The sequence below is a fragment of the Colias eurytheme genome, chromosome 13, assembly GCF_061535395.1.
Source record: "Colias eurytheme isolate Ceu_HAF_F1 chromosome 13, ilColEury1 Martin Lab GWU primary, whole genome shotgun sequence".
Lineage (NCBI taxonomy): Eukaryota > Metazoa > Arthropoda > Insecta > Lepidoptera > Pieridae > Colias > Colias eurytheme.
Genome location: NC_142992.1, coordinates 8,605,879 through 8,633,647, shown reverse-complemented (window position 1 = coordinate 8,633,647; position 27,769 = coordinate 8,605,879). Strand labels below are relative to the sequence as shown.

Below are 27,769 nucleotides of genomic sequence, written 5' to 3'. Positions count from 1 at the left end.
CATGTAATGAGTGCGCGCCAAAACGCGTTGCGGATTTTTTTTTAAACGACGCGGACGGCGGCTGGCACTGTCAACAAAATTAATCGGATATTTTTAAAAATGTATCGTCTATTAATATTTTTTCTGTTTAGTTTTTTAAATGTAAATGGACAGCTGCAGTGTGATAAAAATAACATTGATTTGACTGAGTACGAAATTTTTCGGGACACCGACGGCGCAATAGAAGTCAATGGAACGATTTTCCCGCCAAATTTTATTTTTTCTAGGAATGTCAGTGGCTATAAAAAAACATTCGGGTGCCCATGTGAAAAAAGAAAGTGTTTTAGGAAATGTTGTCCAATTGGATATGTTATGTACAAAAGAGCTTGTGCAAAAATGCCCGATATTTTACAACAAGAAGGGTTAAAGTTGCATTTCTATGAGACATTAAGAAAAACAGTTAATTTGGAGAGCAGTGACGAGTTCGTTTTATTGACAGGAATTCCTTGTGACTGGGATATTTATACAGAATTTCTCCCATGGTTCATACAGGAGGTAGGTTATATTTCATAATATTATTTTAATTAAATCAACAAGGAACACAATGTGCAAAAAGCATTACTAATAATTAAATATTTTGTGTGTAAAGTTACTAAAGTGTCTTATTAGCCTTGACCTGATAAAATGAATAAAAGCTACAATGCTACGTATGTCCATAAATAAATTCCATATTATTGTAAATAGATTATTATCCTTAATTATTAATTAATTATTGAGTAAACACAATTTATAAATATATTTAGACGAATTAAAATCAGCCTTTAATTTTAATTCATATTAAAATGCATATTATGTAGAGACTAGAGACAACTAACAATATATTTTTTTAATTAATTTTGATAAATTCATGACTTCTATAAAAAATAAACTTCTTTCTACTCTTTGCAACAAACATACAAACAAACTTTCACTTATTATAATATTAATTGAATAGGGAATTATGCTCAAACCTTGAGAGTAATCTTTAAGGTAAATGAAAATCCTTTGCATAGTTGTACAAAAAATTTATGACAAGGTCCTGACTTGTGTTTACATAGTTTTCCTTGATAAAAAATTGCTTTGCTATAAATACTTACATATTAGATCAGAAATTAGACCACATATTTTAAGCTTTACATCAGGAGAGATTGTGGTCAAGCGCTTTGTTATCTACAGTAAAAAAAAATTGAGATGCTATCCAACTTATATTAATTAGGATGTCCATGATCCATGTATTCCGTTGTTTACGTGTCATAATTTTTAATACCTATAATATAATGAGTACCACTTACCTTATTTGCAATCAGGAAGGGTTGCAGGTCTATACAAGCTGCCTTAGTGTAGGCCTGCAGTTCATATTATTATCTTTTTAATCATCAGGTTATATTATAATATCTTTGTATTTTTTATGTTTAATTAAAAATATAATGATTCTAAGTATTTAATTTTGTATTTTAATTTGTGTTTGTTTGTCTTTATTTCACGTCGCAACGAAACGATTTGATGGTCGTACCATATTGTGGATAATAATCATTCTATTCATTTAGGTCTTTTCTGAAATAAAACGCCTAGTGATATTAGGTCATTTATGTCGATTCTATTTAAAATTTTTATGCGAGAGCAGTATATTTTATATTTAAAACAAGTACCTATAATGTACTTTTATAATGTTATAATTAATTATTATAGCAACTGCTCTGACTCTACCACTGACTTTTTGCAGGTGTTTTTATGAGTCCTAATAAAAAATAAGTAAATTAATATAAGGCACTTTATATACGAATAACATAGGTACATAACATATTATTTAAATAGGCCTTAGCTTATACAATTAATTTATTTTAGCTTCAAGTATATTTTAAGAACCCGTTACTAAATCGTGACTAAGTTCTAAGTCGTATAGGAATTTCCGATTTTATAAACAATATTCTAGGTATTATTTAATATGCAGTATGCACTATTAATTCAAGATATTGTTTAGGTATGACCTTCATGTTAAAAGGATCCTAGGTAACGTGCATATATATTTAATAACAAATATGTAGGAATTAGACTTCAATGCTGAAAATATAAAAGTATACTGTGTAGTGTATTTTTTTATAATTAAAATAATGCTTTGAATCAATTCTACTTATTTAAACTTCAACTCCACTGGCTACTGTTAAAACTTACCCGTAATAACAATGACCATGCCGTTGTTAAGGAAATCAAAAGCTTTTTTTTTTCGATGAAAAACAAAGTAGTTAGTACAATATTAAAATTATTCATCGACGAATAATTTAGAATTATTTCATCGACATTGAATTGACATTATCAAACAATGATATTAAAAAAAAACAGGATGCGGAAGAAGTGGGAGCAATGATATTAGGACCTTGCCGTATTTAATAGTTATAATAAGTTTAAATTTTAATATACTATATCAGGGATAAGCCTATCTTTAGGGATAAACCTATCTTTGTATAAAAGATCATAAGTATATCTTTGTACAGGTATCATAGATGCAATAACCTGGGCTAGAGCCTAAAACTCGTCACCTTGAACGGCAGGGGTTTAACAGCCCTTCTATAACCGCGACAAGAGATATGCCTTAGTTATCTAAGCTTTTTTCTAGTCTATACTTTACTAAATAAACACTACTCCATTGATGTAGTGGTACAGGTTACTGAACTTTTTTAAATCTATTCTCGGCCTTGTCTTTATTGTAATATACATGAATGACAAGGCCTAAGGTAACATGGGCTTGATTACTTAAATGGATAAATAACGATAGCAGAGCATAATATAATTTTCTATCAATATTTATCTGAATATCCATACCACCATTGTGGTGGTACCAGTGAAGGAATTCGTAAGGAAACTGGTGCCCAAGAAGCAAAATTTCGACGGCATGTGACATCTGCCAACCCGTAGGCGTACTTAGCGAGCGTATAGTGTATTAGGTCCTAAACCCTAAAGAAAGCCTGCTTAATTATTTTTTTTTGCAGACACATACGTGTATTATATAACTTTTAATTTCATAAAAGTATTGGCAAAGAATAATGTAATTACTTATATATCTCATAATGTTGGTTAAACCGCATCCCGAACGAGGTTATATTCATTTGGTTCAGGTCACTTATGTAAGTTATAGAGTCTCTTTTATGGCACCATTAATTAATGATTGCTTTTACGAGTTACGTACCAATAATAGCAGTTATATTGTTTACTGAAAAACTCCATTAAATGTACTATGTTATTATTATAATCAATAATAATAAAGCATGTTTTATTTACGTGTACATTCCATCGTAAAATTGTTTGGTGCTATAACTACTCTGCAAGTCAGTGGGTGGCATTTGACTACTCCATTATTCAGTACCTATCTAAAATTAAATTCATATTCAAACTGAAACTATTATTTTTTGCGTTGAAGTCACAGACATGTATCAAGATAGACTAAGCGAGTGTATGTACTTCCCGTGTCCAAACTAAGATTATGAAACTTACTTGACGCTGGCCTACACTCAGTCCGCGCTTGCAGTTCGCCAAGGAAAGACGTGAAGCTGAATAAAGTAAAATGCCGAATTACGCCGTTATAAACTGTAGAAACTCCACAGCTGTGAGTGGCCGAGTTAGCAGAGATGTTTCCTTCCACCGGTAAGTAATTTTCTAATCAGAATATGCACTTTTTATTTTAAAATCAAATAAAGAATATCTGTGGAAAACGATCGTGACAAACACGGATACCAAATCATACGAAATGATTCGGAATACATTGCGGCTTTTACTTGGCACGGTAAAGATCGAGTCGTATGATAACAAGCAATGAATAGCGTCTTCTCATTTTTCTGTCCAATTTTGTGGTTAGTGATGTTCATTTGATGCAACAGTTCTCGATTCTAATCGATTTTATAATCGAACAGAAAAATGATAATTTGAAGGAGCAATTTTTCAGAAAAAAGGCATAGATTTTTTTTGTCATTTAATACGACTTGACCTAGAACTTTTAAGTATTTTAATACAAAGGTACTAAAAATAAATATTATGACATGGACGCCATTAGTTAAAGTGTCATCTTGGGAGTTTTTTAAGAAAACTCCTTATTGCTTAGACTATGTTTGTTTTTTCAGTTTTCCAAGTAACCCGAACATAAAAGAAAAATGGATTGATGCAACGGGACATAAAGATTGATTGATTGACAGTTTCATTACTTTCTTTCGATGGCCTCTCTAGTACGTAGTACACGGTAACTCAATGGGCATATGTAAGAAAAAGCTAAAACACGTTAGTTTACTTGTTAGAATATTAAAAGGTTTATAAATTTATTTTATCATTCCTCTGTCTATGGTAATTATCATTTTTCTGTCTTGAATCGATTTAGTAATCGATTACGATTCATTTATTTAATTACCTCTTAGACATAGATCTAGTTTGATCTGATTTCTTTCGATTTACTTCGATGGGATAGGACGATACTAGAATCGCCGCGGGAGTGGCGTCCTAATCGATTTAGCGTAAAATGAAATTACCATCACTAAAAAGCGCTCGTGACGTCATAACGCGTCAGGGTCAGTACAAAAAATATGACACGCTTGGTTTTCATACAGATCGCGGTACTTGCGTAGTCTATCTATGTCTGTGGTTGAAGTGTTTTTGTGCCGTCATAATTAAATAAATTTTTAGCGAAAAGAGGCGCAAGAAACTCTTTTAGTGCTCTTTTGGCGTATAAAACTTATTTGAAAAGCCCATTTTAAGTACTCATTATTACTTAAAAATTCTAATAACAACCTTATTCAGTGACATTTAAATAAGTGAGAGTAACTAATAACAAATTTTAAAAATAGAAAACTATCAGTTTCATTAAAAGTTCTAAGTATTTACTGTTCAGAAATTAACACAATAATACTAGCATGACTAGATGCTTTGGATTATTACACTATGCTGAAAGCATCAGCCGAATATTTCGTCCAGGAACGTCGGGCGAAATTGATTCGATTTATGGGCTACAAGCTTAATAATGTTCAGATTCTATTAGGTCGCCCTTAACCCACTTCATTTTATTATTCACCCGCTATTTCTTAACTGGATCATGTTATTTTTATACACTGTTTGATTATAAGAATGTCTGGTGATTATATTTATTTATTGAAATTGGCTGAATGTCATTGGCATGTTTTTTAACTCACGCGACTCGTCACTCGTAGACCGGGAGATACTGACACAAAATTTCGAGTCATTTGTAACAGGATGGCGGTTCTACAGGGTTCTTAGTACGCAATGACAAAAAGAAAAATGATGGTGTGAACGCTGGTACCGGCGGCTTAGTCGCGTGGGCGTTAGTCGAACTCGTCGGAAAATAGCGAAAGTCAAACGATTTGTAACAGTATGGCACTTATTTTTCCTGTAAGTTTGAGGATCAACGAACATAAATACAAAATTTCAAAGATCTAGGTGTTGGAAATCTTCACTTATATAAATTAATAATAAATTTATTTTTCAAGTATGACAGCACTTTTTCCCCCTACTAGAAGTATGGCAAATATAATAATGGTCACATTTTATCAAATACTCTCCAAAAAGCCAAATGCAATACTGGTACAAAAAGAAAGGCGAAATAAAAAAATTTTGCAGATTTTCGGCGGTATGGCGACCATTTGGAATCGTCCGAAAAGTATGGCATGGCGATTTTCGTAAATGGCTGCATGACGATGGTTACCTGTGCAAAAGTTAGCTTGGTACAAATGGTTGAATAATTGTTTTTTTTAAATCAACACATTCGCGTCGGTATGGCGGGCTGTAAGTCATACCGGAAAAGTATGGCATGACACTACCGCCTACTTCTTTTTTATGGGCTATCGGTAAATTCTAAAATTTTTGTGTTACAAATCGTTTGACTTTCGCTATTTTTCCGACGAGTTTGACTAACGCCCACGCGACTAACCCACCGGTACCAGCGTTCACACCATCATTTTTCTTTTTGTCATTGCGTACTAAGACCCCTGTAGAACCGCCATCCTGTTACAAATGACTCGAAATTTTGTGTCAGTATCTCCCGGTCTATCGTGATTATGAGAGATTAAAGGTTTGAAGTATGATCTCTAAAAAAAAATCAAAGGGAAAAACAAATCAATTTAAATATACATATTTAAATGAGCTATCTTATTATTTCTACTCGTGCGCGATAGTAAACAAACTAGTGAAATGTATATATTTTTTCCTGTAATCGCTAATAGTCATTTCCGTTAATAATCCCTACTGTTTGTTTATATGATTATTAATTAGCTGTCCTGTAGATTTTATATTTGTTTAGTGCAGTGGATAGTCACTAGAGATGAGTTCTTGTTTCAACAGAGACTGTGTGTTTGAATGAAGTGATTTTTTTTATTAGTAAAACGTGCTTATATAATATTATGAGAATACATTTTCAGTGTTTAAAGTTTCCACTTTCAAATATTTCTCAATCTCAAACATTCATCTATTGACCTTTTGGGTGGTAATAATTGTTTAGGAAAGCAAATTGTATTTGTAAAATTGTACCCATAATAATGTTTCACTATGTGTATTGTGCACAGTGCAGTGTGCAATGTGCATATTTAAATACCTAGTATGTCAAGGTACCTCATTAAAAATTAAAATGTGAAGAATACCTCTGTTTTAATTTCCATTATAAATGAAGGTTTGAATACCTACGTATATTTTTCTTCACGGAATGTATCTATGTAGGTAATTAATAAAGTAGGTACATAATATGATGTCACATACTGATGACTCATTGATTAAAATAAATCGAACATGGGCTATGGGAATTAACTCAAGAAGGACTTTTTTTATTTATTTTTTTATTAAATGTCATTCATGTTTAAAATATGTTCAATAATTATTAGTTACTTTCTAGCTGGCTATTTTCCCGACTTCGTTTGGGTTGAAAAATAAAAAGTAAAACCTTTAGATAATCATAACTAGTAAGTTGTAGTTTCTGTAAACATGCATAATGCTAGTTATATGCTTTAATACTAAATTGTTTTATTTACTGATCATTATAATTAGCCTTTCTAAGATAATTATAATAATTTGTCATTTTCATGTCAGGGCTATTTTGGAGTAAAACAATGTGCATATCGCTGACATTTACAAACTTCTTGTTTTAGAGTATTCATTCATATTACATAATAAACGCGTAAAAAATACCTAAATATTGTATACCAACTTTATCCTTGAGGTATTTTTTACTCGGTTGCAATGCATTTATTAGGTACCTACATTTCATTCGAAACAAAGGTATTGAAATATTAACGACCATTTTAAACTTACATAATTAAGACCATGTCCTTTGTTTACCATTACACTTAAAGTTCGGAGGTTTCTTACGTAGGTAAATTGCACTTAAAGTTGTTATCTAAAACATACAATACAATAATAACAAGGTAGGGTAGTTGGTTAGTTTTTAAACAGCAATTTTTTAATGTCAAAAATTGTGGTCACAAAAATTTATTTCATGATTGCTTATGCGGCACTTAATAAAAAATAGTTATTAAAAATATTAATATACCGTATACAAATTAGAAACATAAACAAGTAGAGATTATTGAAAGAGCGCCATCTGTCGGGTCTTCGAAGAAATTATGCCGTCGCCCGTCAGACAATACTTGCATACAAGTCCATTTATGAAGTAGACTAGTGCATTATGATTTCATCACAATTCTGTAGGTGGCGGTATGTAGGTAACTTGTTTCATACAGATAACTTTACAAAATGGTTCTCCAATATTCAGATTCAGATGTAGGCACAGAGATTAAAGGCTTGACAGTCCAGATTATATACAATTTTGCAGCCTGAAGAGAAGGAATTATTTATTCAGTACTAGCTTCCGCCCGCGACTCTGTCCGCGCGGATGTCGGTCTTCGCGTGGATGGTTTATTTCTCCATTTTGAGTAACTCTGACAGTAACATCTTATAAATATCTATTGGACTCAAATACGGCTAGGCCTATAATAATACCCAACGTGTGTTCGCTGTTCTACAGAACAACGTCTATGGATAAAACTGAAAAATTAAGATTATTTTTTTTCTTCGTATTTTTTCAGGATAAAAAGTATCCTATTTTACGCCCAGGATAATAAGGTATAATTATACCAAGTTTCATCGAAATCGAACCGTTAGTTTTCACGTGATGTCTTCACATACAGACAGACAGACAAAATTTTTTTTAATCACATATGTATTTGGGTTTGGTATCGATCCAGTAACACCCCCTGCTATTTATTGCACGCCTCATAAGCGAAGCGTTGAGGTGGGTACTACTGTCACTTCGCGCAAAACATGTGATTTTTCAAACTTAAAATGTCTTTATGTATCATACATTGCACTTGTAAGATAATACATACACACACATATTAAGAAAAAACACTATTTTTAACGTTCATGATATTTTTGATGTCATTTTTGTTATTTAAACTAGTTAAAAAACAGTTTAAAAAAGTTCTGTCTTGGACGTCCGTGTGTCTGTATGTGCGGATCCTTTTTCTTGTTAACACGATAGCGACCGAAATACTTTACTAATCGAGTCTTTTTTTTTCTCTTACGCTTGAGTATGCTCAGGAATAGAACCCTTTCATTTTTCAGGGTCTGATTCGATGTGGTTTAATTGTTATTAAATAAACAAATATAATAATTAATAAATATTTATTAAAAAAAATTATGAGGCGTGCACTTTTGGATTTTCCAAATTTTTTTTCAATATTTTCAATGTACAGAATTGACCCTTCTACAGATTTATTATATGTATAGATATAGTTCATATGGAATACAGAATATGTAAGCTAAGATAAATACCTAAGTAAGTACCTAAGAGTAAAAGCAGCAAATACCTACCTAGTACCTACTGGGCCTACTCGGCTTATAAGGCCGGTAGGTAGGTGTATTCACCTGTGACCTGTCACCATGATATCAGAGAATAATACCACAGACTAATAATAATATACTACGTATACAAAATACTAAGTATAATTTGTAATGAACCTCACAATAGGTACATCATCAGTTATCTAATATTGACGACTTAATTTCAAAGAGTTCTTGGAACCTCCTTTTTAAAGTCAGTTAAAGCTTCTACCAATTAAATCAGTAGGTACCTACATGCTTTGAAGATTATTATTTTTTCTATTTATCTATTTGAGAATCAGGCAAAAACAATTTTATTTATTTCCCGTGAAGTCACGGTCAGTGTTGTTAAAATGTGACCTTTATATATTAATAATTAAGTCTTACACGCAAAACCAACATAGTAATAATTACTTACAAAATTTCCGGAACATCCAATATTAAATATTACTATTTTTTCATTTGGGAGTTACGGACTGGGTATAAAGTATACCTTGTAATTATTGTTTAAATTAAGCTCTAGGGGTTGCATATCCTTTTAGCAAAATTGTTAATATGGAAATAGTTTCATAAATACGTGATAGTGATCTATGGTATTTAATGCAGCTTTGTGTAGGATATTCAAGGTCTAGGGCGGATTTAGAGGTCAAAAAGGAACTTAACAATAAAAGTAAGTAAGGAAGGAGAGTCTATAATGGACCTACAATTTCGTAACTTTACTAAGAGAGAAAGTTAATTCATGATAAATAAAAGCCTGAAAGATTTAAGTTTTTTTTCAAATGGTTTTCAGCTAATTTTATTTCACATTTCATGATTACAGGGGTTAAGCTTTGAAAGCGCAACAAACAGCACAAGCTTTTGCGGAAAAATACAATTTATTATTAACTAAGTTATTACTTTAGGTATCCATTAATTTATTTCAATAGAAGTAATAATCTAATTGCACGTATTAACAATGAGTTATCATAAGTAAATATACACTAATATTGTCCCCGAGTAGAACATTAGTATTACCACAGACTAATAATAATATACTACGTATAGATACGTATAGACAAGTATAAAGGCATATTAATTCAGTGTCCACAAAGACAAATCGATTTATTATTTTTGTGCAAGTATCTAATAATTTAGCGTCGGTAGAATGAATGAATGTTGAATCACAAAAATGAGGCGTATAAAGTAGATTTTTGTATGTATTCATATAATATTTCAACCCTTCCTACGTGTGCAGTTTCGATCAAATGTAGTGTTTCCTTGTAATGATGTATCACTTCATACGTCACGTATAATAAATAAATATTAAAATAACAATAGAAGTACAAACAAAGACTCATAATATTATTGTCTCCATAATTTTTTTCTCAGTTTATGGCACGCTTAGTACCTAATGTAGTACACCTAGTATTTTCCGCATGGTTGATGTAAATACTAAATAGATAAAATATAAGAAGAATATAATATTCAATTCACCAAGTATAATACAATAATTATTAATAATAGATTGCCGCAAACTCAAACTTTAAATTGCTGAAGCAACAGGTGGAGCTTACTATCCTATCAACATCCCTTACACCTACAGTCTATTATTAAAATTATATTTATGTAAAAATATAAACAAAAACACCAAATAAACGGTAAGTTTATAGCGATTTAACTAAAGCTTAAATAGATAACATACTTACCTCGGAAAATGTATTTTTGACTTATTTTTCCTTTTCCTTAAGATGTACCTATGTAACTAGATACCTTTAGGTATATATTATTCTTGCATTTACACTGAAAAATCGTCTATAAGAACGTTCTTCTTCGAAGTCATCGATATTATTAGCATTCGCAAACACTAATACATTACCTGGAGCGCTATCAGCTGATTATGTCAAGCGACTGATTACAGTCACAAAATGAAACTATCCACCAAGTCATTAAATAATTGAAAGACGTAATTGCAGTAGCTGTAGTTGACAAGCTTTCGATATACACTGCTGGCTTATAAGCTACGTAATGGTGTTTTATGGCTTGTCATGCAGCAATGTAGTTCACACGCGCGTTTCAATATCCTTGACAGGGCTACTCCGAAATAACTTGACTCTTGCTTCTTGAGACTTGAAGTAAGCCAGTTTTATTTCAGATCTCGAGATAGACGTACGTCATTGGTCTGATAAAACGCGATAGTGTTCACGAGTGAGGTGATTTGTTTTGGTGTTTGTTTCCGTGTAGCGTTTGAATTGATAAAAAATAACAATTAAGTGTTTTAAATTGCGGGTTTTGTGTGATTGCTGTCATTTTAGATTCTCTAACCTTTTTTTTAAGTGAACCTTAGTTTTTTTTTAATCAATATCTCAACAAACAATTTTGGTATGCCAAAAAAACTTAAAATGTTTACAATAAAAAATGTTCTATAATAATGATATGTGGACATAGAATCTAATATAAATTCCCATAGAATACCTATTGAATTTAAAATATTTTTTTCCGTTCTACACGAGTTTTAAACAATTTAATTAAAATTCCATTTAGTCGTATCTTAATCTAATTCAGATTATGCTAAAGTTGTATTATGATAATAAAGAACAGGTAAACCCCAATAGAACCTGTTCTGTAACGTTCCTTTGCATAAATAATATAAATATAGGTATTATACATATTATAAATATTTATAAGCTAAATAAATATACCTTCTAATAATACCATACCTTTAATCAAAGTTGCAAAATCTCAAAAAATACAAAAAATATGTTAATAATTTAAATGTACCTACTCAATAATACCTGAACGTAGTCCACCTACTTTAGACTAACTGTACTTTCTAGCAAACGTTTTATAGAAATGTTTATTCAAAAAGTTATAATAAATGATAACACGTGTAATACAATACGACCTTATATTTATTACTGAGAGTTTCCATAAAAGTTAAAAAAGTTTTAGAAAATAGATCGAATAAATTGAAATATCTTGTGCACCCGATAAACTCAATTCTTACAAATGTTTATATACTTTATTTGACATTAATTTCATATAATTGAGAACGGTATACCTTATTGATGAATGGTTATTTGTAAAAACCCATAAGGCAATTTACTATTTACAATAAGTAAATGAATGCCGGTAATGTACGTGATATTACTATGAAACTATGTGTAGGTAGATGTAGGTGGACAAACACATAATATACTACATATCTGAATATTGAGTACTCTTTAATTTTATTTATTTATTTATTTATTTATTTATTTAAGTAACTAGATTATACCATATGAAATCTATTGCTATAAACAGTAAAAGTAATCTGAATAAAAAATTATAAGCATGTAAAAGTAAAGTTTTAACATAATACAATTACATAATTATAATGAACAACGAAATAATCAGGGCGTATTACAAATTTTGACCCACATTATGTAACACGTTTGTTAATTGAAGACAATATTTTTGTAAATAATATCGCACATTCTTAATTACCTACTTACATTACAGTACAATGCAGCAATTATAAAATTATTTGATGAATAAACTGAAGTGTAAATAAGGAAATCCCTTGTTGAGTAAAAACAGTGCGTACTAGGAACTTTTTTAGTTCACGCGTAACCGTGGTCCCAGGTGGCAATTATTTCACATGCAAAGCACATAACGATGACCACATTTCCAACATATTAAGTGACCAACAAAATGTATAAAGTGATCTTACTCTTGGTGCTCATTTCGATTTGTGACTGCAAAAAGTGCGACTTCAATACCTCAGTGGACATTACCAATGGAATTCGATTGAATGGTGTTATTAGTTACAATGGCTTTAGTTACGATGCTTCTGAATACTTTTTTGACGCTCGCAGTGCAACTGAAAGAGGCTGTATATGTAACAAGAAGACTTGCTTGAAAAAGTGCTGTCCCCACGGTCAAGCTTACAAGATACTCGATAAGCAATGTGTCAACGTTACTGAAGATTTCAATCCTATTGTATGGGATGAATACAGAAGAGTTCAGGATGAAAGCGCGAGCAAGTTGTTTCATTTCAATTCTGGGAAACCGATTTGCAATGAGAATGAAGTACGGATTCAAGTATCGGAACCGTTTAGCGTGTTTAATCTTGTGACGGTAAGTTTGAAGGTTAACTGGTATGAATACTTAAAAATATATACAAGAAAACAACGTGTGGATTTGGATATCGCATTGTGATTTTTTACCAATGAAAATGATGAAATAGTCAAAAAATAGTTTACAGTAAACTAATTCTTAACATTAAAATGTATCTTAGGAAGGTACCTACATAAATTCACATGCTTAACTATTATCGTAATATTTTGGTGTGTAGTGTAGGTAAACATAATATTAAAATTTACCTATAGTTTTTCTGTGCGTTAAGAATAAGGAAAATTATAAACATTGATGTCTAATGAAATGAATGACTCCACGTTATTCATAAAGTTCATTAGTTTATTAGGTACTCAATTTGTCTTTAAAATGGATTCCATTGTAATATTATGTACTCAAGTAAATACCTTAGAGCATAATACAAACGAAACGGTATCGTAAATCACACTAAATAACGGTGATTACCCTATTAAAAGGCTTCTTTTAAAAATAAACCAATTCAGTTGTCTGCATTCATTTGTAATTAAACTACGATACGTTTCTTACATAAAATTTTACCTTTAAACACGTCTTATTTACTTCCAATAGTTTTTTTAGACTATCAAAGGTATCTCAAGAAATACACAAAATATTTTGATGTATGTCGTAGGTACAACACGCATCCAAAAATACCCGTCCACAAAACAAGAGTTCAAACAGCGCTAAATATTGACCACTTTAAATTCTTAGAACCATAGTAGTAGAAACTACTGGTACTTCCCCATAAATTATGACGAAGAGAATTCGGCAGAATGCTTTCATTAATTTTAGCGTAGATATGATAAATAAACAATTACGTCTACCCACTTTACCGTGTCAATGATAGCGATTGATAAGATACAGCGTTCCAACAGGTATTTTGGCTACTTTTATACATAATCCGGGTTTTGATAATCAATATACTTATAATAACCGTAACAGTGAAAAGCTTTATGTGAATTAATATTGTTCTAGAATTTTTAGAATGTTGTGCTTGAATACTTTGTAGGAACAAAGTAATTATTATTGTTAGCGAATTTTCCTCTGCGTCAATCGAGTGTGATTTATCATTTAACGTTTATATAACCATTATAGTTTAAATAAGTCTGTGGATTTGTGGAATAAATGAGCTATTTTTAACTGATTTCTTGAAATATTCGAAGAGTTTTAATTCTTTGAATGAATGAAGGTGCGTAACTGAACTCGGAGAAGAGGAATTTCAATAATTTTTTTTTGCCATCAATCATGAATACATCAATATCACGTGTAAGAGACGGAAAAATCAAATCAAACATCATATTTTTGTCAACATGTTTTCATAACACGTAATATTATTTTTATTTATTATGCGCAGGCCGTTTCCCAAAATTAACGTCACGATTAATATCCATTATCCACGTGTCTATTTTTAAAAATTAGGGCGCGTTCCCACCGTGTCGTGACGACAGATAATCGTGTAGTTTTAAGTGTCGTGGCTTATATGTTTAAATGGAGGTGTTCACATTTAGAACGACACAATTTACTGTCGTCTACGACAGTTTTTGCAGTGACGACACTTTGTCGTGACAGTGGGAACGGCAAGCACGACAGTCGTAAAACGATAAAAAATCGTGGACGGCAACTCTATGACGTCCATTGAACTCAGGAGAGTAAACGCACTGGTAATCACCAAGCGAACGCAGAGGCGACTAGATTTGTAGCTTGCTGATGATGTGTAAATGACAAAGCGACTGCCAGGAAACGATAAAATGTCGTCGCGATCCAATGGGAACAGCTAGATACGACAGTCGCTACACGATAAAAAAATGTTGACGACAAACAATCGTTATAATGGGAACAGGTAGAGACGACAGTCGTCGAACGATAAATTAGTCGTTACGACATAGTGGGAACGCGGCCTAACTATGATGTGTGATACGACATTAACAACGATATTTTTTATTACGTAATTCATCTAATTGTTATACAGTCCGTGTTAACTTCATAGATCATAATCTAGATCCTCAGTAACGGTGTCTTGTTGTTAAATTTATATGTCAGCCATATTATAATAATATTCTTCTTGCTTTTTAACCGACTTCAAAAAAAAGGAGGAGGTTATCAATTCGGCCGGTATGTTTTTTTTTTTTTTTTTTATGTATGTACACCGATTACTCCGTGGTTTCTGAACCGATTTACGTGATTCTTTTTTTGTTCGATGCGGGATGGTGTCGAATTGGTCCCATAAAAATTTTATTCGGATAGGTCCAGTAGTTTTTATTTTATGAGCATTTTTGTCTGTATTTGTAAATGTTGCAAGTGCAAGTTTGAAGTCGGTTGTTTTTAATGCAGTTATTGACTTGTCTTTAATGGCATCTGCCTATCCCAAACGAACAAACATAAGGATGTAAGAATACATTTGGAGTAAATTTTAGTTAAAAAAAATGTTTTATGTTTTCTGCCTACTTATCAAAAATGGCTTTAAAAATGGCAATGCGTAGTTATTTTTTAAGCTTCCACCGATTTTCATTATAAGGTCTTCTTGTCTCCAAACATCATGATAAAAAACCCTGAATTCGTACACATAAGTGAAAGGTTTTTCAACCAGCAATAACCTCGAGGCTCGAATATTCTAAGAATCGTCTTTATTATAATGGTCATCATAGCCACTGAATTGAATTCTTGTGTGCTATTAACGCGTCTCGATTGCCCTCGTGTTTGGACACACAATAAACAGTTATAATAATTAGTTGTACTGAATGCTAGACTATCACCTCTTTGTTTAAGATTGTGTATTTAGGATATGTGACTCATGTCCCAATGTGGTACAAATTAATTTGGTGGATGATTAAAGATCTCCTTTGTTGCAGAAGTCGAATTCATAAACGGTCATGGTCTGTTTCATATAACTACAACATATCGGACAAAGTCGCTTTCCTGTCTGTCCCTAGTTCTTAGACTCTTAGTATCTTTAAAACTACGGAATAGATTTGTTAATAGATAGAGTGATTCAAGTTATGATAAAAGATAAATTAACTCATCGGGTAAATGGTTATCGAGATCAAACTTCAAAGATGTAAGTATCCTATTCAATGTCCGGGTCCAGTGAAATGATATGATGTTCGATATATTTATAATCAATGGGTTTTTTTAAGTTACCGAAGATCATGGATTGTTATTTAGCTTATTTTTCTTTTCTACAGCAGACAAAATAATATGTCAGTAGTATTGAGACAAAATTTTTAATGTTCAAATTCAGGATCTTTTATGCAAAAAATACTGAATCGATATTTCGAAGGCTAGGCATGTTATAGTATATATCAATGTTTACGCTATCAAAGTAGCAGGATCCGCAGAAAAGCTTATAAATTATAAGAACATAATTCATGGAACTGTTACATAGACTTAAAATTCTTAGAAAAAAGTATAAATAAGTAAAGTATAAAAAAGTATAATAAAATTATTAAGAATAAAGCTACAAGGACAATATACATGGAAAGTGATTCTTCTAATACCAAAGACTGTTATGTCGTCATGTTAGTGGTACTTCGGATAAAAAGAAACAAATTCATAATTATTGATTATCCATATTAAAAAATATTTTAAGCTGATAAGTATTTGGCAAAGCGCATGCAAAAACATTATGGTCGGTATAAAATAATGCCAACTTTATCATGACCGAAAATATAATTTATTTTCGCGAAAGATTAAAAAGAACTTCTATTCATTTATTACATTTGTCTAGTAAATCCGCATCTTTTGTGTTCCATGTAATAAAAAAATACTGTTCATTGAACATGATTAAAAAACAAGAAGGTTTGTTACTGTTATTGTAAAAACTTGTATCTTTGCAGACGGGTAATTTAGTTACGTATAATTAATAAAAATAATGTTAAATACATTACAATTAAATATTATTGTTATTGCTTTGAGTACACATTTATAATTAATATATAAACATTTACTTACATTTGAAACTACTGTTTCCAATTAGGCCAATTTTCCAGCTAACCTAGTAAATACTATTGACATAGAATTCCAACTAAGGAAGCCTTTGATTGTTTGTATTTGCTTGCTATCATGATGATTGATGATAAACAAGGGGGACTGTATGTATGTGTACCTTAGTAAATGTATGCTGTAAGTGCTGACTTTCGTCATATTTACAAAAGGTTGGTTTGAAACTGACGATAGCAAATCCCCCAACTGACCATGAATTAAGCGTAGATTACGCAATACCGTACAATTCAAAATGATTTTCATAAAAAACATTGTTTTTTTCCTTGAATATAAAATCTAAGATGTTCTTCTTAATTCTTAAATTATACATCAGAAGAGGACGTTCATTAAACAGCTGCCTAAATCTTTAATTGCTCATGTATAATAATAATATGACTCGAAGTGGAAATACCACCAATATTTAAAAATATCTTCAAAAGAATTTTTGTTTATTCATAAATATTTATTTTACATTTAGGTATGGATAAGTTTGTTGATGTAACCTAAATCGAGAAAGTAATTAACTTTTTGTTTGAATTATTTTTCACGATAAGTCAAAAGTCAAACAAATAAACCAAAATTAAAAATAATTTGGAAAATCCAAAAGTGCACGCCTCATAATTTTTTTTTAATAAATATTTATTAATTATTATTTTTGTTTATTTAATAACAATTAAACCACATCGAATCAGACCCTGAAAAATGAAAGGGTTCTATTCCTGAGCATACTCAAGCGTAAGAGAAAAAAAAAGACTCGATTAGTAAAGTATTTCGGTCGCTATCGTGTTAACAAGAAAAAGGATCCGCACATACAGACACACGGACGTCCAAGACAGAACTTTATTTTAAGTTTGAAAAATCAGATGTTTTGCGTGAAGTGACAGTAGTACCCACCTCAACGCTTCGCTTATGAGGCGTGCAATAAACGAGGATGGTTTTTATGTAGAGAAAACGTAAATATTATGTACCACGGGCGAAGCCGGGGCGGACCGCTAGTTTATTATATGACTGACTGGTAGATAATTTGGATACCAATTGACCGCTCTTATAATTATTCATATTTACATAGCCGTCATGCTTATTTAATTAATTAAAACGACATGTTGTCACTTTTTCACCGAAACTTAACAAATTAGGCCCTTGACTATGATGTACCTGTCAACACAGACAATCAGTTAATTAAATGAATTTTCTATCTACACATTTACGTATAAATTATAATTATTATGTGTTTGCTTCCCTTTCTTACTGTGAAGGGAATCTACATTTCATTTGAGAACAGCTCATAAAAACCATATCTTACTGTTATCGATTTATGAATGAAAATATATTTTTTTAATTAATGTTTATCAATATCTTGCCAAAAAACATTATTTCACAATTCGGCTGATACAATTAACTATATGACCAGTTATATCAATAACATTCCAAGAACAATCGAGAAAAAATTCGGCATACAGGCGTCCGAAACAGGTTTAGTGATGGCTTCGGCAAAACCTCCCAGACTCCACGTGGCGTGAAGTGACCTTTGATTACATGTGAATGACTTGACGAAAACAACATTTGGTTCCCTTGAAGCTGAAATAAAAAAAAATAGACGAATGAATTGACAACAATAAACTAAGCATTAATTTATTTCATCATTTCTTTTGTCTCCTTATCGTTTTTTAGCCCGAAATTGGGTCGCCCGGGATATAAAGTCTTGGTTATTTAGTAAAGATGTAACTTTCAACAAACAATATAATCAAATCATTCCTCTTAATTAAAATTTAGAAACCCTGCAAATTCAAATGAATTTGAATGCAATGCTTCGCTAAACAACAAGTCCCTCGTACTTCTTCATAAAAATCTATTTTAACTTTTTAACTTTCTAGGATGGAAAACTGTTAATCGAGACACCAAACACGATACCACCTTGGACGGTATTCGGTCCAGACAAGTACTGCATCGACACATTCGTCTACGAAGATGAAAAGGGTGCTCAAACATTGAAATTAGATGCCTTGGTATGCTTTGCAGAGGCAGCACGTGAGGAGCATCAACTATTGAGCGTTGTGTGTAAGTATTGCTAATTTTTGTATAAATTCCAATATTTATTTTGTCTTATTTTGTACTTTAACTGGCAGGACTTTTATAAAAATGACGTCTAATTGTATTTTGGAGTACTTAACTGTGTCTATATCCGGTCTAAAATTTATTAATAACTTTTGCGTTGCGTTATTTTAAAAGCCATAAGTCACAAAAATCAGTGCAGTTGTTCTCGAGTTGTAAAAAGCAAACTATTTGAGTAATACCTTAGTAGTATAGTAAGGTTGACTTCTATAAATAATTTCGACAACAAAGATCGTAAATTCTTGTATATTCCACAAGCTAGATGATTGATTAGTTACTCCAACCGCACGAACTATATTATTTACTTTCCACCATCAATAATTATCATCTTCAAATTATAACTTACTTCCTTAAAATTCCAGGTATGTTAATCTCCTGTGTTTTTATCCTCGTCACCGTGGCTGTGTACTGCTGGCTACCAGAACTACGGAACTTGCATGGAAGGGTCTTGATTGCGTATCTGTTGAGCTTGTTCGTGGGCTTCGTCTTCCTCTCCACCATGAAGATCTTGCTTATGATTGACAATATTTCTCATAACTGTTGCGTTATATTCAGTAAGTATCTTTTTGAATTTAAAGTTGTTAGTATGTTACTCTCAAACATTCGACAATATATTTGTTCTATTAATATTTATTAGAAGTGTGTACATAGAGTATTTGTCGTGGCATAAGCAATAGATGATTCTATCATTGCATTTTACGTTCTTAAACTTTTAATAAGTAGAAATATGTTATTGAATAAGTTTATTTAAGGCCTTGATAACATTGCTTATTTGAATGACGTTCACAATATACCTACTTTTTATGCTGTATGAAATCATTGTTTAACTTTTGTCAATGGATAATCTTTGTCAATAAATTATAACTACGTACCTATGACTAAAATACATATTTATTGAAAATTTAATTCAATAATTGATACGTAATATTCTGATAGTACATAAATTCCGTATAACGCACGCTCATTAGCTTGACCAAACAATGGTACTATGATCACAAAAATAATTGGCCTTTAAGTATCCATTAATGAGGTGAATGGTTCCCGAAAGTGTAAACATTACGTCTCACGGTCAGCAGAGAATTGGCGGAAACCCAACACTTCCCTTGGTATTTCATTCAAACCCTTTACGTATTCTTGAAACTGATTTACGTAATAAGGTTGCTGATATGATTCTTGACGACATAATCATATTTAATTTAAGGAATTTGAGATTTCTGACTCTATCCCTTAGTGACTTCTTAAATTCTTTGATTTGTACATCATCGTCAATCTTTTCGTTTTGTTGTTTCGACTTGTTGTTTTAAATTCGTCTAAAGACGAATTAAATCATGTAGGTGCCATTTACATAGGTGCCATTAGTCATTACATGCCATAGGTCTTTAAATCAGGTAAAACTGAAAACAATAACATTATTTAAAATAAATACTAAAACTATTTTAGAGTTGCTTGTATCATCAACTTAATTAAACCATTTTCATTGATAACGTTATTTCCTGCTGGCGTTTTTCGTTTATTTATTCTCAAAAATAAATCCGCTACATTCAAACATTTACAGCATGTTTAAATACAAATTATCACAACATTTACCGTCGAGACGGATCTCTATTGAGTTAGTGTTAATGACCTCTTAACGCGTTAGCAAGTTCCTATGAAATCCATCACTCTTCTTATTTCGATAATTTCTAGGTAGCATAAAAAGCTATTATAACTTCTTTAATAATTTCTTGTATTATTTGCTTCCCTTTTGGGAGCCTTCTGGGGGCTGATGATGATGATTATTATTATTATAATACAGACTTTTCAATCATACACAGTATTAAACTAGTTCAGCAGCCGAAAGGGTTCATTATTATTACGTCATACGTGTATTATTATGTCAATATTTTTTTTTATTTTATTTGCCTGATAGAGTTTTGGATACTATAGGTTGTACCTATATAAGATGTTGTAACTTGTAACCTAAAAGATTAAAGATATAAGAACGACAATAATAGATACTGTTGCGATTAAAATGTAGGCACGTTTTAAGATATTCCAACTGTTTTAATGACGAGACATGTTTTCATGGCCAGCTTGAAATTGTTTTGTTTTTCCAACATCATTAAAGAACGCGGGATCCGGTTTTTGTCGTAATTTATTTGAATAAATTCGGTTTTTACAGAGCGTAATTTTCCGAAACTTAGACAATAACTAATCGATAGTTATAAAGAAACAGATCAGAATAAATAAATAATTATTATAGAATATGTTTTAGGACTTTTATTTTTTAAATGAACAAGATATGTTACGTTATTCACCCTAGCTTATAACAGCGATCTCCCACTGTGAAAAAAATTCTTCAAATAATAAAATGGTCTCCGCTAAATTTTATATCTCAAATTCAATTATTAGGAACATCAAATTGATCCTTTATTCCTAATGGCTCATACAATTGTGTTCTCAAGTATAATTGAACATTACATTGGATGTGTCCTTATGGTGACTCATGACTTAATCTTGCATAATAATTAGTGTTATGCACTAGACAGCGTAATCATTATGTGTTCAAGATACCGTGTCTTATGTATAAAGTGGAAAAACAATGCCTTTTTCTTGATGAAAAAACATAAGTACCTGATTCGCAAATAATGTAACTGTTTGATAAAATAAAACTGGGATTGATAAATATAAAAAAATGGAGTGTGTTCATACTTATGGATTAAACAATTTTTTTCCTTGTGTATAATTTGATGTTCATTTATTTATTTTTAAATTATATTTAAACAGCAACCAAAAAAAGGACTATTAAATATTTATTTTTTCTTACTTCGTGTAAATTTTAAACTTTATCTACAAAAAGTAGGATGGTCATGAACAGTCGCACAGTTTAAAAATAAAGGAAGCGTGCAATAGGTAATATGGTTTTAATGAACACGTTATAATTGTACTATTTGTTCTGTGGTTTTATCGCTAAGTAATCGTGATTATAGGAATACAAAGTATGATAGCTTGAGATTAAGCAAACGTATAATTATACACAATATTTTTATCCATTATGAATAACTAACTTTTATCAAAAATTCTTTATATCTTAACCTTTAATTTGTCAAACTATGATATACCTATCGTGCTAGCACAAATAATATGATAAGCGCTTAATAAGCAAATACCATTTTTGTACATAAATAGATGCATTGTTGTATTCTGCCACGCGCCGGTCGGCGCAACCTTCAAAATACCAAGCTTAAAAATGATGTTTACAAAGTTATTTACATCATCTTCTAAAAATTACGACCTCAAATGTCTTTTTAATGACTTTTATGATTAGACGAGACAAATGGAACAAAATATATATAATGGGACACTGTTCAATAACGATAAAATCTCATTTTACGATTGCGTTTAATTTATGACGATCTCAAAGAATTTGGTTCTTAAAATAATTGATCGTTAATCCTATTGTTTATGAAATGATTTCTGTAGCTTTGATTTTTTTTCAGCCTTCATCATCTATTTTTTCCTGTTGGCTGCATTCTTCTGGCTGAATGTCATGTGTTTTGACATTTGGTGGACGTTCAGGTAAATTTGATTAAGATTTGATTATTATTGTAGATGTTAGCTATCCCATAAATATCGAGGTATCCAATCTACATGGGATATTCTATCAATCCCGTAACAACTATTCAGCATTTCAAAACTGCTGATATGATAACATTTTTAATGCCGATAGCTGTATTGAATAACGCAATGTTCTAATTTTAATAAATACTTATAACATGTCCACGTTAATTTAGGTGTTTACGCCTAATATATTTTACTTAGCAATAATTATTTTACACTTCTCTGATATTATAGAATACCCATAATCCACAATAAGTTCGAACATTCAATCATTTATATACTTAGAAAGACATCATTCGCTCACCCTTGAAAAACTAAGTCCGCCCTAAAATGCCAACAAAAAAAAGAACCTTTATAAAAACATTAGGTATTTTCCCATTTCAGCGGAAAGCGCGGCATGACCATGGAGAAGATGTCGCTAAGGGCTCGATTCTGTGCCTATTCATTGTATGCGTTTGGAGGTCCCACTGCCTTCACTATTCTACTCGCTTCGTTGGAATTTTCTGACCTATCCCCACATCCGTTATTGCCTTTGATTAGACAACAAGGCTGCTTCTTGTATGGTAAGTTTGAGCTTTATTTGAAAGTTGGACGCGTTACCTGGTTGTAACTTGTAAATACTTGAAATGCACTGAATAGAACGTTGTGTATAGTTCTGTTCACAGATACATTAAGCCCTATTGCAAAGCACAAGAAACATATACAGGACTAAAAGCTTTTGTAATTATTGTAAAACAAGACATCGGATTTTGATCCTGAACCCGTGATTGGCCATATTAATTCTCATGAACTTATTTTTTGAAAGGTTTTGTGTACCAAAGGTAAAATTTTGAAAGGTTTTGTGTTCACCAAAATACAAACTATCGAATATCTGATATAGAAATAGAATTATCTAAAATCTCTAATGATTTATCACAGTATTGATTACATCATTTAACATATAAATTATTTTTTCTTTCAGGTAAAAGCCGACTCCTCTACCTGTATGGTCCAATCGTAATTCTGTGTATTTCAAACATGGTATTCTTCGTTTTAACCGCCTTGAAGATAACTCAGATCAAACAACAGACTTCAGTACTGAAGTCGAAGGAAAGCGCGACTCACGACTCACATAATCATGATAAACAGAGGTAAAATTAGTATTGACATTAAGATAGACAAGAATACAATATAGTTTAAAAATGAAATACATAGATTTTTTTAAACTTTAAAATATATTTTCATCACTGAATAATAATTCACATTTCATCTACCACCATCGCCAACTTTTTCCAGTCTTAAATTAGTTATAATTAGACCTACGTGATGGTTTTACAACTTCAAAATACGTTCTATTCCAAGGTGTATCAGTCGAAAACTGACCCTTATTATAATGGATCTTAAAAATATTATTGTACACATTTCAGGCTCTTGGTGTACGTCAAAATCCGACCCTTAGTAAATTATAATTATTTATTTAATAAATTATTGTCATACATATTCCAGGCTTCTGCTCTACGTCAAGCTCTTTATAGTGATGGGAGTGAACTGGTTTCTAGAAGTAATCAGCGCAATCTACCCAAAGGCAGATGCTCTCTGGAAATTCACAGATGCCTACAACGTTCTTATTGGCCTTATTATCTTCATCATTTTCGTTTGCAAGAGAAAAATCTTCCGTCTCATCAAAAAGAGGTTTGTAATATTTTAATTTCAGATTTTTTAATTAAAATAGCCTTTATAAGTATTAGGAAATCAGCCGATATTCAAAATAATACATTGTTGGGTGATTTATGTAGGATCAAAGAAAGATTTCATCGAAGCGATACAGAATTATGGAATACCAATCATATAAGTGGGAGCAGAAGTAACTTTAAGGATTATAGACATAGAACTAGTATGGAATCAATACGAACAGATAGCGGTTCCAATAAAGTTGTCCATACAACAATTATATAAAGACTGATATCTAATAATGTAAATAAGAAAACGTAGAAACATTTAAACATTAAGAAACTATTAAAATTTAACAGTGAAGATTCCAGTGACGACAAACTCAGATGAAATTCACATAGAATGCAGAAAGACAGAATATTATATTAGAAATACTAAGTTCCCACGCAAAAATATCGCAGATAAAGAAAAAGTCAATGAAGATGAAGAAAATATTCCAGAACTACACAATAAATACGATTTTATATAAAAATAAACTAAAGGTACGAGAATAAATGAATATCGGCTTTCGGTTTGAGGATTAACTGTGGTGTAAAGAAATGCTGAAAACTAACAAAGGAATCATTTTCTTAATACGACGTGAATACATTCATTCCTTGGATGATCATTAATTGGCATTTAAATATATGAAATTCACAGGACTACATTTAGGTTTTTTCTTCATCTCTATAAAACTGATAAAGGAACAGTAGTCAATAATCAATGTATAAATAGGAGATTGTAGCTAATTGTTTGGTAATAAGGCCAAATAACTTTATACATGCCATTTAATGAAAAGATGTATTCTCCAACTTTTTTTCACTTACAGATGGTCCAGCCTCTTAAAACTCTTATGCCCAAAAATAAATATCAAGATCTTTATGCGCTACAGTTTCCTTTGGCATTGTGACTCTCAATGGCTTTTCTTTAGCAGTTTTATGGATTGATTCATATGGTACTAAAGGAATGCATGTGTAAAATAATTTAAAAGCTATAGTTTCCAGAAACTTCTATTGATTGGTCATAACCGCTGCTTTGGACCTATCTTTCGACTTCTTTCTGGACTTCATTGGGGCAGATTTTTACTATTTCTTTTGGTTTGTCTTCTTTCTTCTGGTGTTCTCTTATATTATTTATATTTCATATCACATTTTTTTCTCCTCTGGTATTCTTCATAGTCAATGATAATTTATATTGTGCACTTGAGTGCACGAGTGTAATTTGACTGCTATCTTTTCTCAAGAGGCCTGAGTAGTTTAATAGTTAAATATGATTCGGTCGAAAATATTTGGTTTTTTTTTGGGTTGGAAATTTTGATTGCGCTTTTTTTGGGTTGGATATTCAGATTAACCACTTTTAATAGAATAAATTGTTATGATTAATTTTGCTTTCATTTCAAAATAATGGATTCAAAACTAATGATGATTACACGAACTCTCATCAAGTCAGAACCCAGAACCTTTTAATTAGAAGTACATAATGTAAAATGGGTCTTAAAAATATAATATTATGTTCAAAATTGTATAATTGTTTAAACAGCTTTTTATCTATTTTCAAATTGTTATAAAAAATTTCCTTATGACTCGATGAGAGAATTATTTTGTGTTCTGCATGCGATTATCATTTAAAATATGAAATAATATACGCATGAAAAATAATTTTCATTTTACGTAGATATAAACAAGTCCGCGGGCAGTCGATGTCTCGAAGTCAAACCACGAGTTCTCGCACGTTTTCAACAAAAGATGAAGTCGCCCTTACATCGCTAAAGAATAATTAAGAATTTCCTTGTTAAAATTGCAGCTTTACGCTTTTCTCTCTTATGGGCACTTTACACAATAGGCAGCGTTGGGCGAGTAGAGACAATCACAATAGTGTACATGGCCTCATAATCACAATGTTTATGATCGACCGTCATTGTAGATGTTTAATTCATAAGTAATGGCGGCAAACATCGACGATCACTTTTTGTGTCAACGCTGCCCATTGTGAAAAGGGCACATTATAATTAAGTTCTTTATATTTACTGTTCGTTCTCTCAATGTAATGTGTATACTGTATAATCCGCGCCAATAAATAATCGAATAAGTCAGCGGTATCTTTAACCGACTAGGTATATCATGCTATCGCACTCACTATATAACAAATATATTACCAGTTTAATTTCAATTCTTTATTGGCACGGATTATATCATTATACCAATATTTTATGTAAGCTTCTAGATGTAACATACGAGCCATATTATTTTGTATTGTAGCTAAAAGATTTTTATATTACGTAGATCTGAATTCTGAACATTTTTAATATTATTTCAATTATTATTTTAGGATACATTCATAATAGTATGTAATGTGATCTCAATTATGTTTTTATATTTTTTGTGCTCTATCTAAAGACTATCTTCAGTCAATTGTTCAATAATTATAAACTAGTAAGATGAAAAATAAGACGATTGCGTGAAAGCCTATCTTCTTATATACATATATAAAAATGAATCGCAAAATGTGTTGGTAAGCGCATATTAACTCGAGAACGGCTGAACCGATTTCCATAATTCTTTTTTTATTATATTCCTTGAAGTACGAGGATGGTTTTTATGTAGAGAAAACGTAAACATGTACCACGGGTGAAGCCGGGGCGGACCGCTAGTAAAAATATATAAATAATTAAATAGATTTTGAATAAAGTTAAATTAAATTCCCTTACCCAGTGTCACTTGAACAATATTATGTTGTATCACATATTATGTATATTAGCCTACAATATAAACATTCCAGAGAAATAAAAAATATATACCTGTAAACCTGTGAAAAATATGTAGAGTTTTGTTCATCATCATCATCATCATTCCAGCCTTTGCAGACGTCCACTGCAGAACATAGGCCTCCCCCAAAGATTTCCATAGAATTTTGTTAAAATTCTCTTAAACTTTATATTAAAGACAGTGTGCTGGAATAATCGCAAAAATGTGATTTGTAGCAATAGTTTAAAAGACATTATAATAAATATTTCAATTTGTATCATCAATTAATTTCCTCGTGTACGATTATTAGCATGAAACAAATCTCTATCACATTTTTTGAACCTATTTTTAAATGTATTCGTATACCTACTTAGTCCCATTTAGATTATAATTAAATATTCGCTGACAGCTCTCTGTTACTAATAAATAGGTTCGCTGGTAACTAACAATAAAATCTAATAACTTATTCTAATCTGAACTAACGAAGCAATTCATTTTACCATTATTTTACAGTCAGATAAACTTTTTCAGTATATTTACCACCGAGTTGGAGGACGGTGTACATCCAGCTTTACTCATGACATCACCTCAAGAAAATGGTTGATTTCATAATAATTAATAAAAAGGACTCAAATTAAATCATAAACCTTTAAAAA

General features: G+C 31.3%; 1 protein-coding gene across 5 annotated transcripts; it reads left to right on the top strand.

Annotated features, from left to right (window-relative positions):
* The first annotated feature begins 21 nt into the window (after positions 1 to 21).
* On the top strand, positions 22 to 27,727 carry LOC149903585 (putative G protein-coupled receptor Mth-like 3). Of its 5 annotated transcripts, XM_090108450.1 has the most exons (10): positions 10,966 to 11,069; positions 12,358 to 12,975; positions 18,843 to 19,026; positions 19,443 to 19,634; positions 22,560 to 22,638; positions 23,065 to 23,243; positions 23,642 to 23,810; positions 24,166 to 24,351; positions 24,456 to 24,872; positions 27,645 to 27,727. In XM_090108450.1, the coding sequence occupies exons 2-9, from the start codon at positions 12,550 to 12,552 to the stop codon at positions 24,613 to 24,615; spliced, it is 1,575 nt and encodes a 524-aa protein (XP_089964576.1). In that variant the 5' UTR covers positions 10,966 to 11,069; positions 12,358 to 12,549; the 3' UTR covers positions 24,616 to 24,872; positions 27,645 to 27,727. The 5 variants fall into 5 exon arrangements, with proteins under 5 accessions (XP_089964574.1, XP_089964575.1, XP_089964577.1 ...); XM_090108448.1 differs by lacking the exons at positions 10,966 to 11,069; positions 12,358 to 12,975 and adding an exon at positions 22 to 534; XM_090108449.1 differs by lacking the exons at positions 10,966 to 11,069; positions 12,358 to 12,975; positions 27,645 to 27,727 and adding exons at positions 22 to 534; positions 26,044 to 26,165.
* Positions 27,728 to 27,769: the final 42 nt, after the last annotated feature.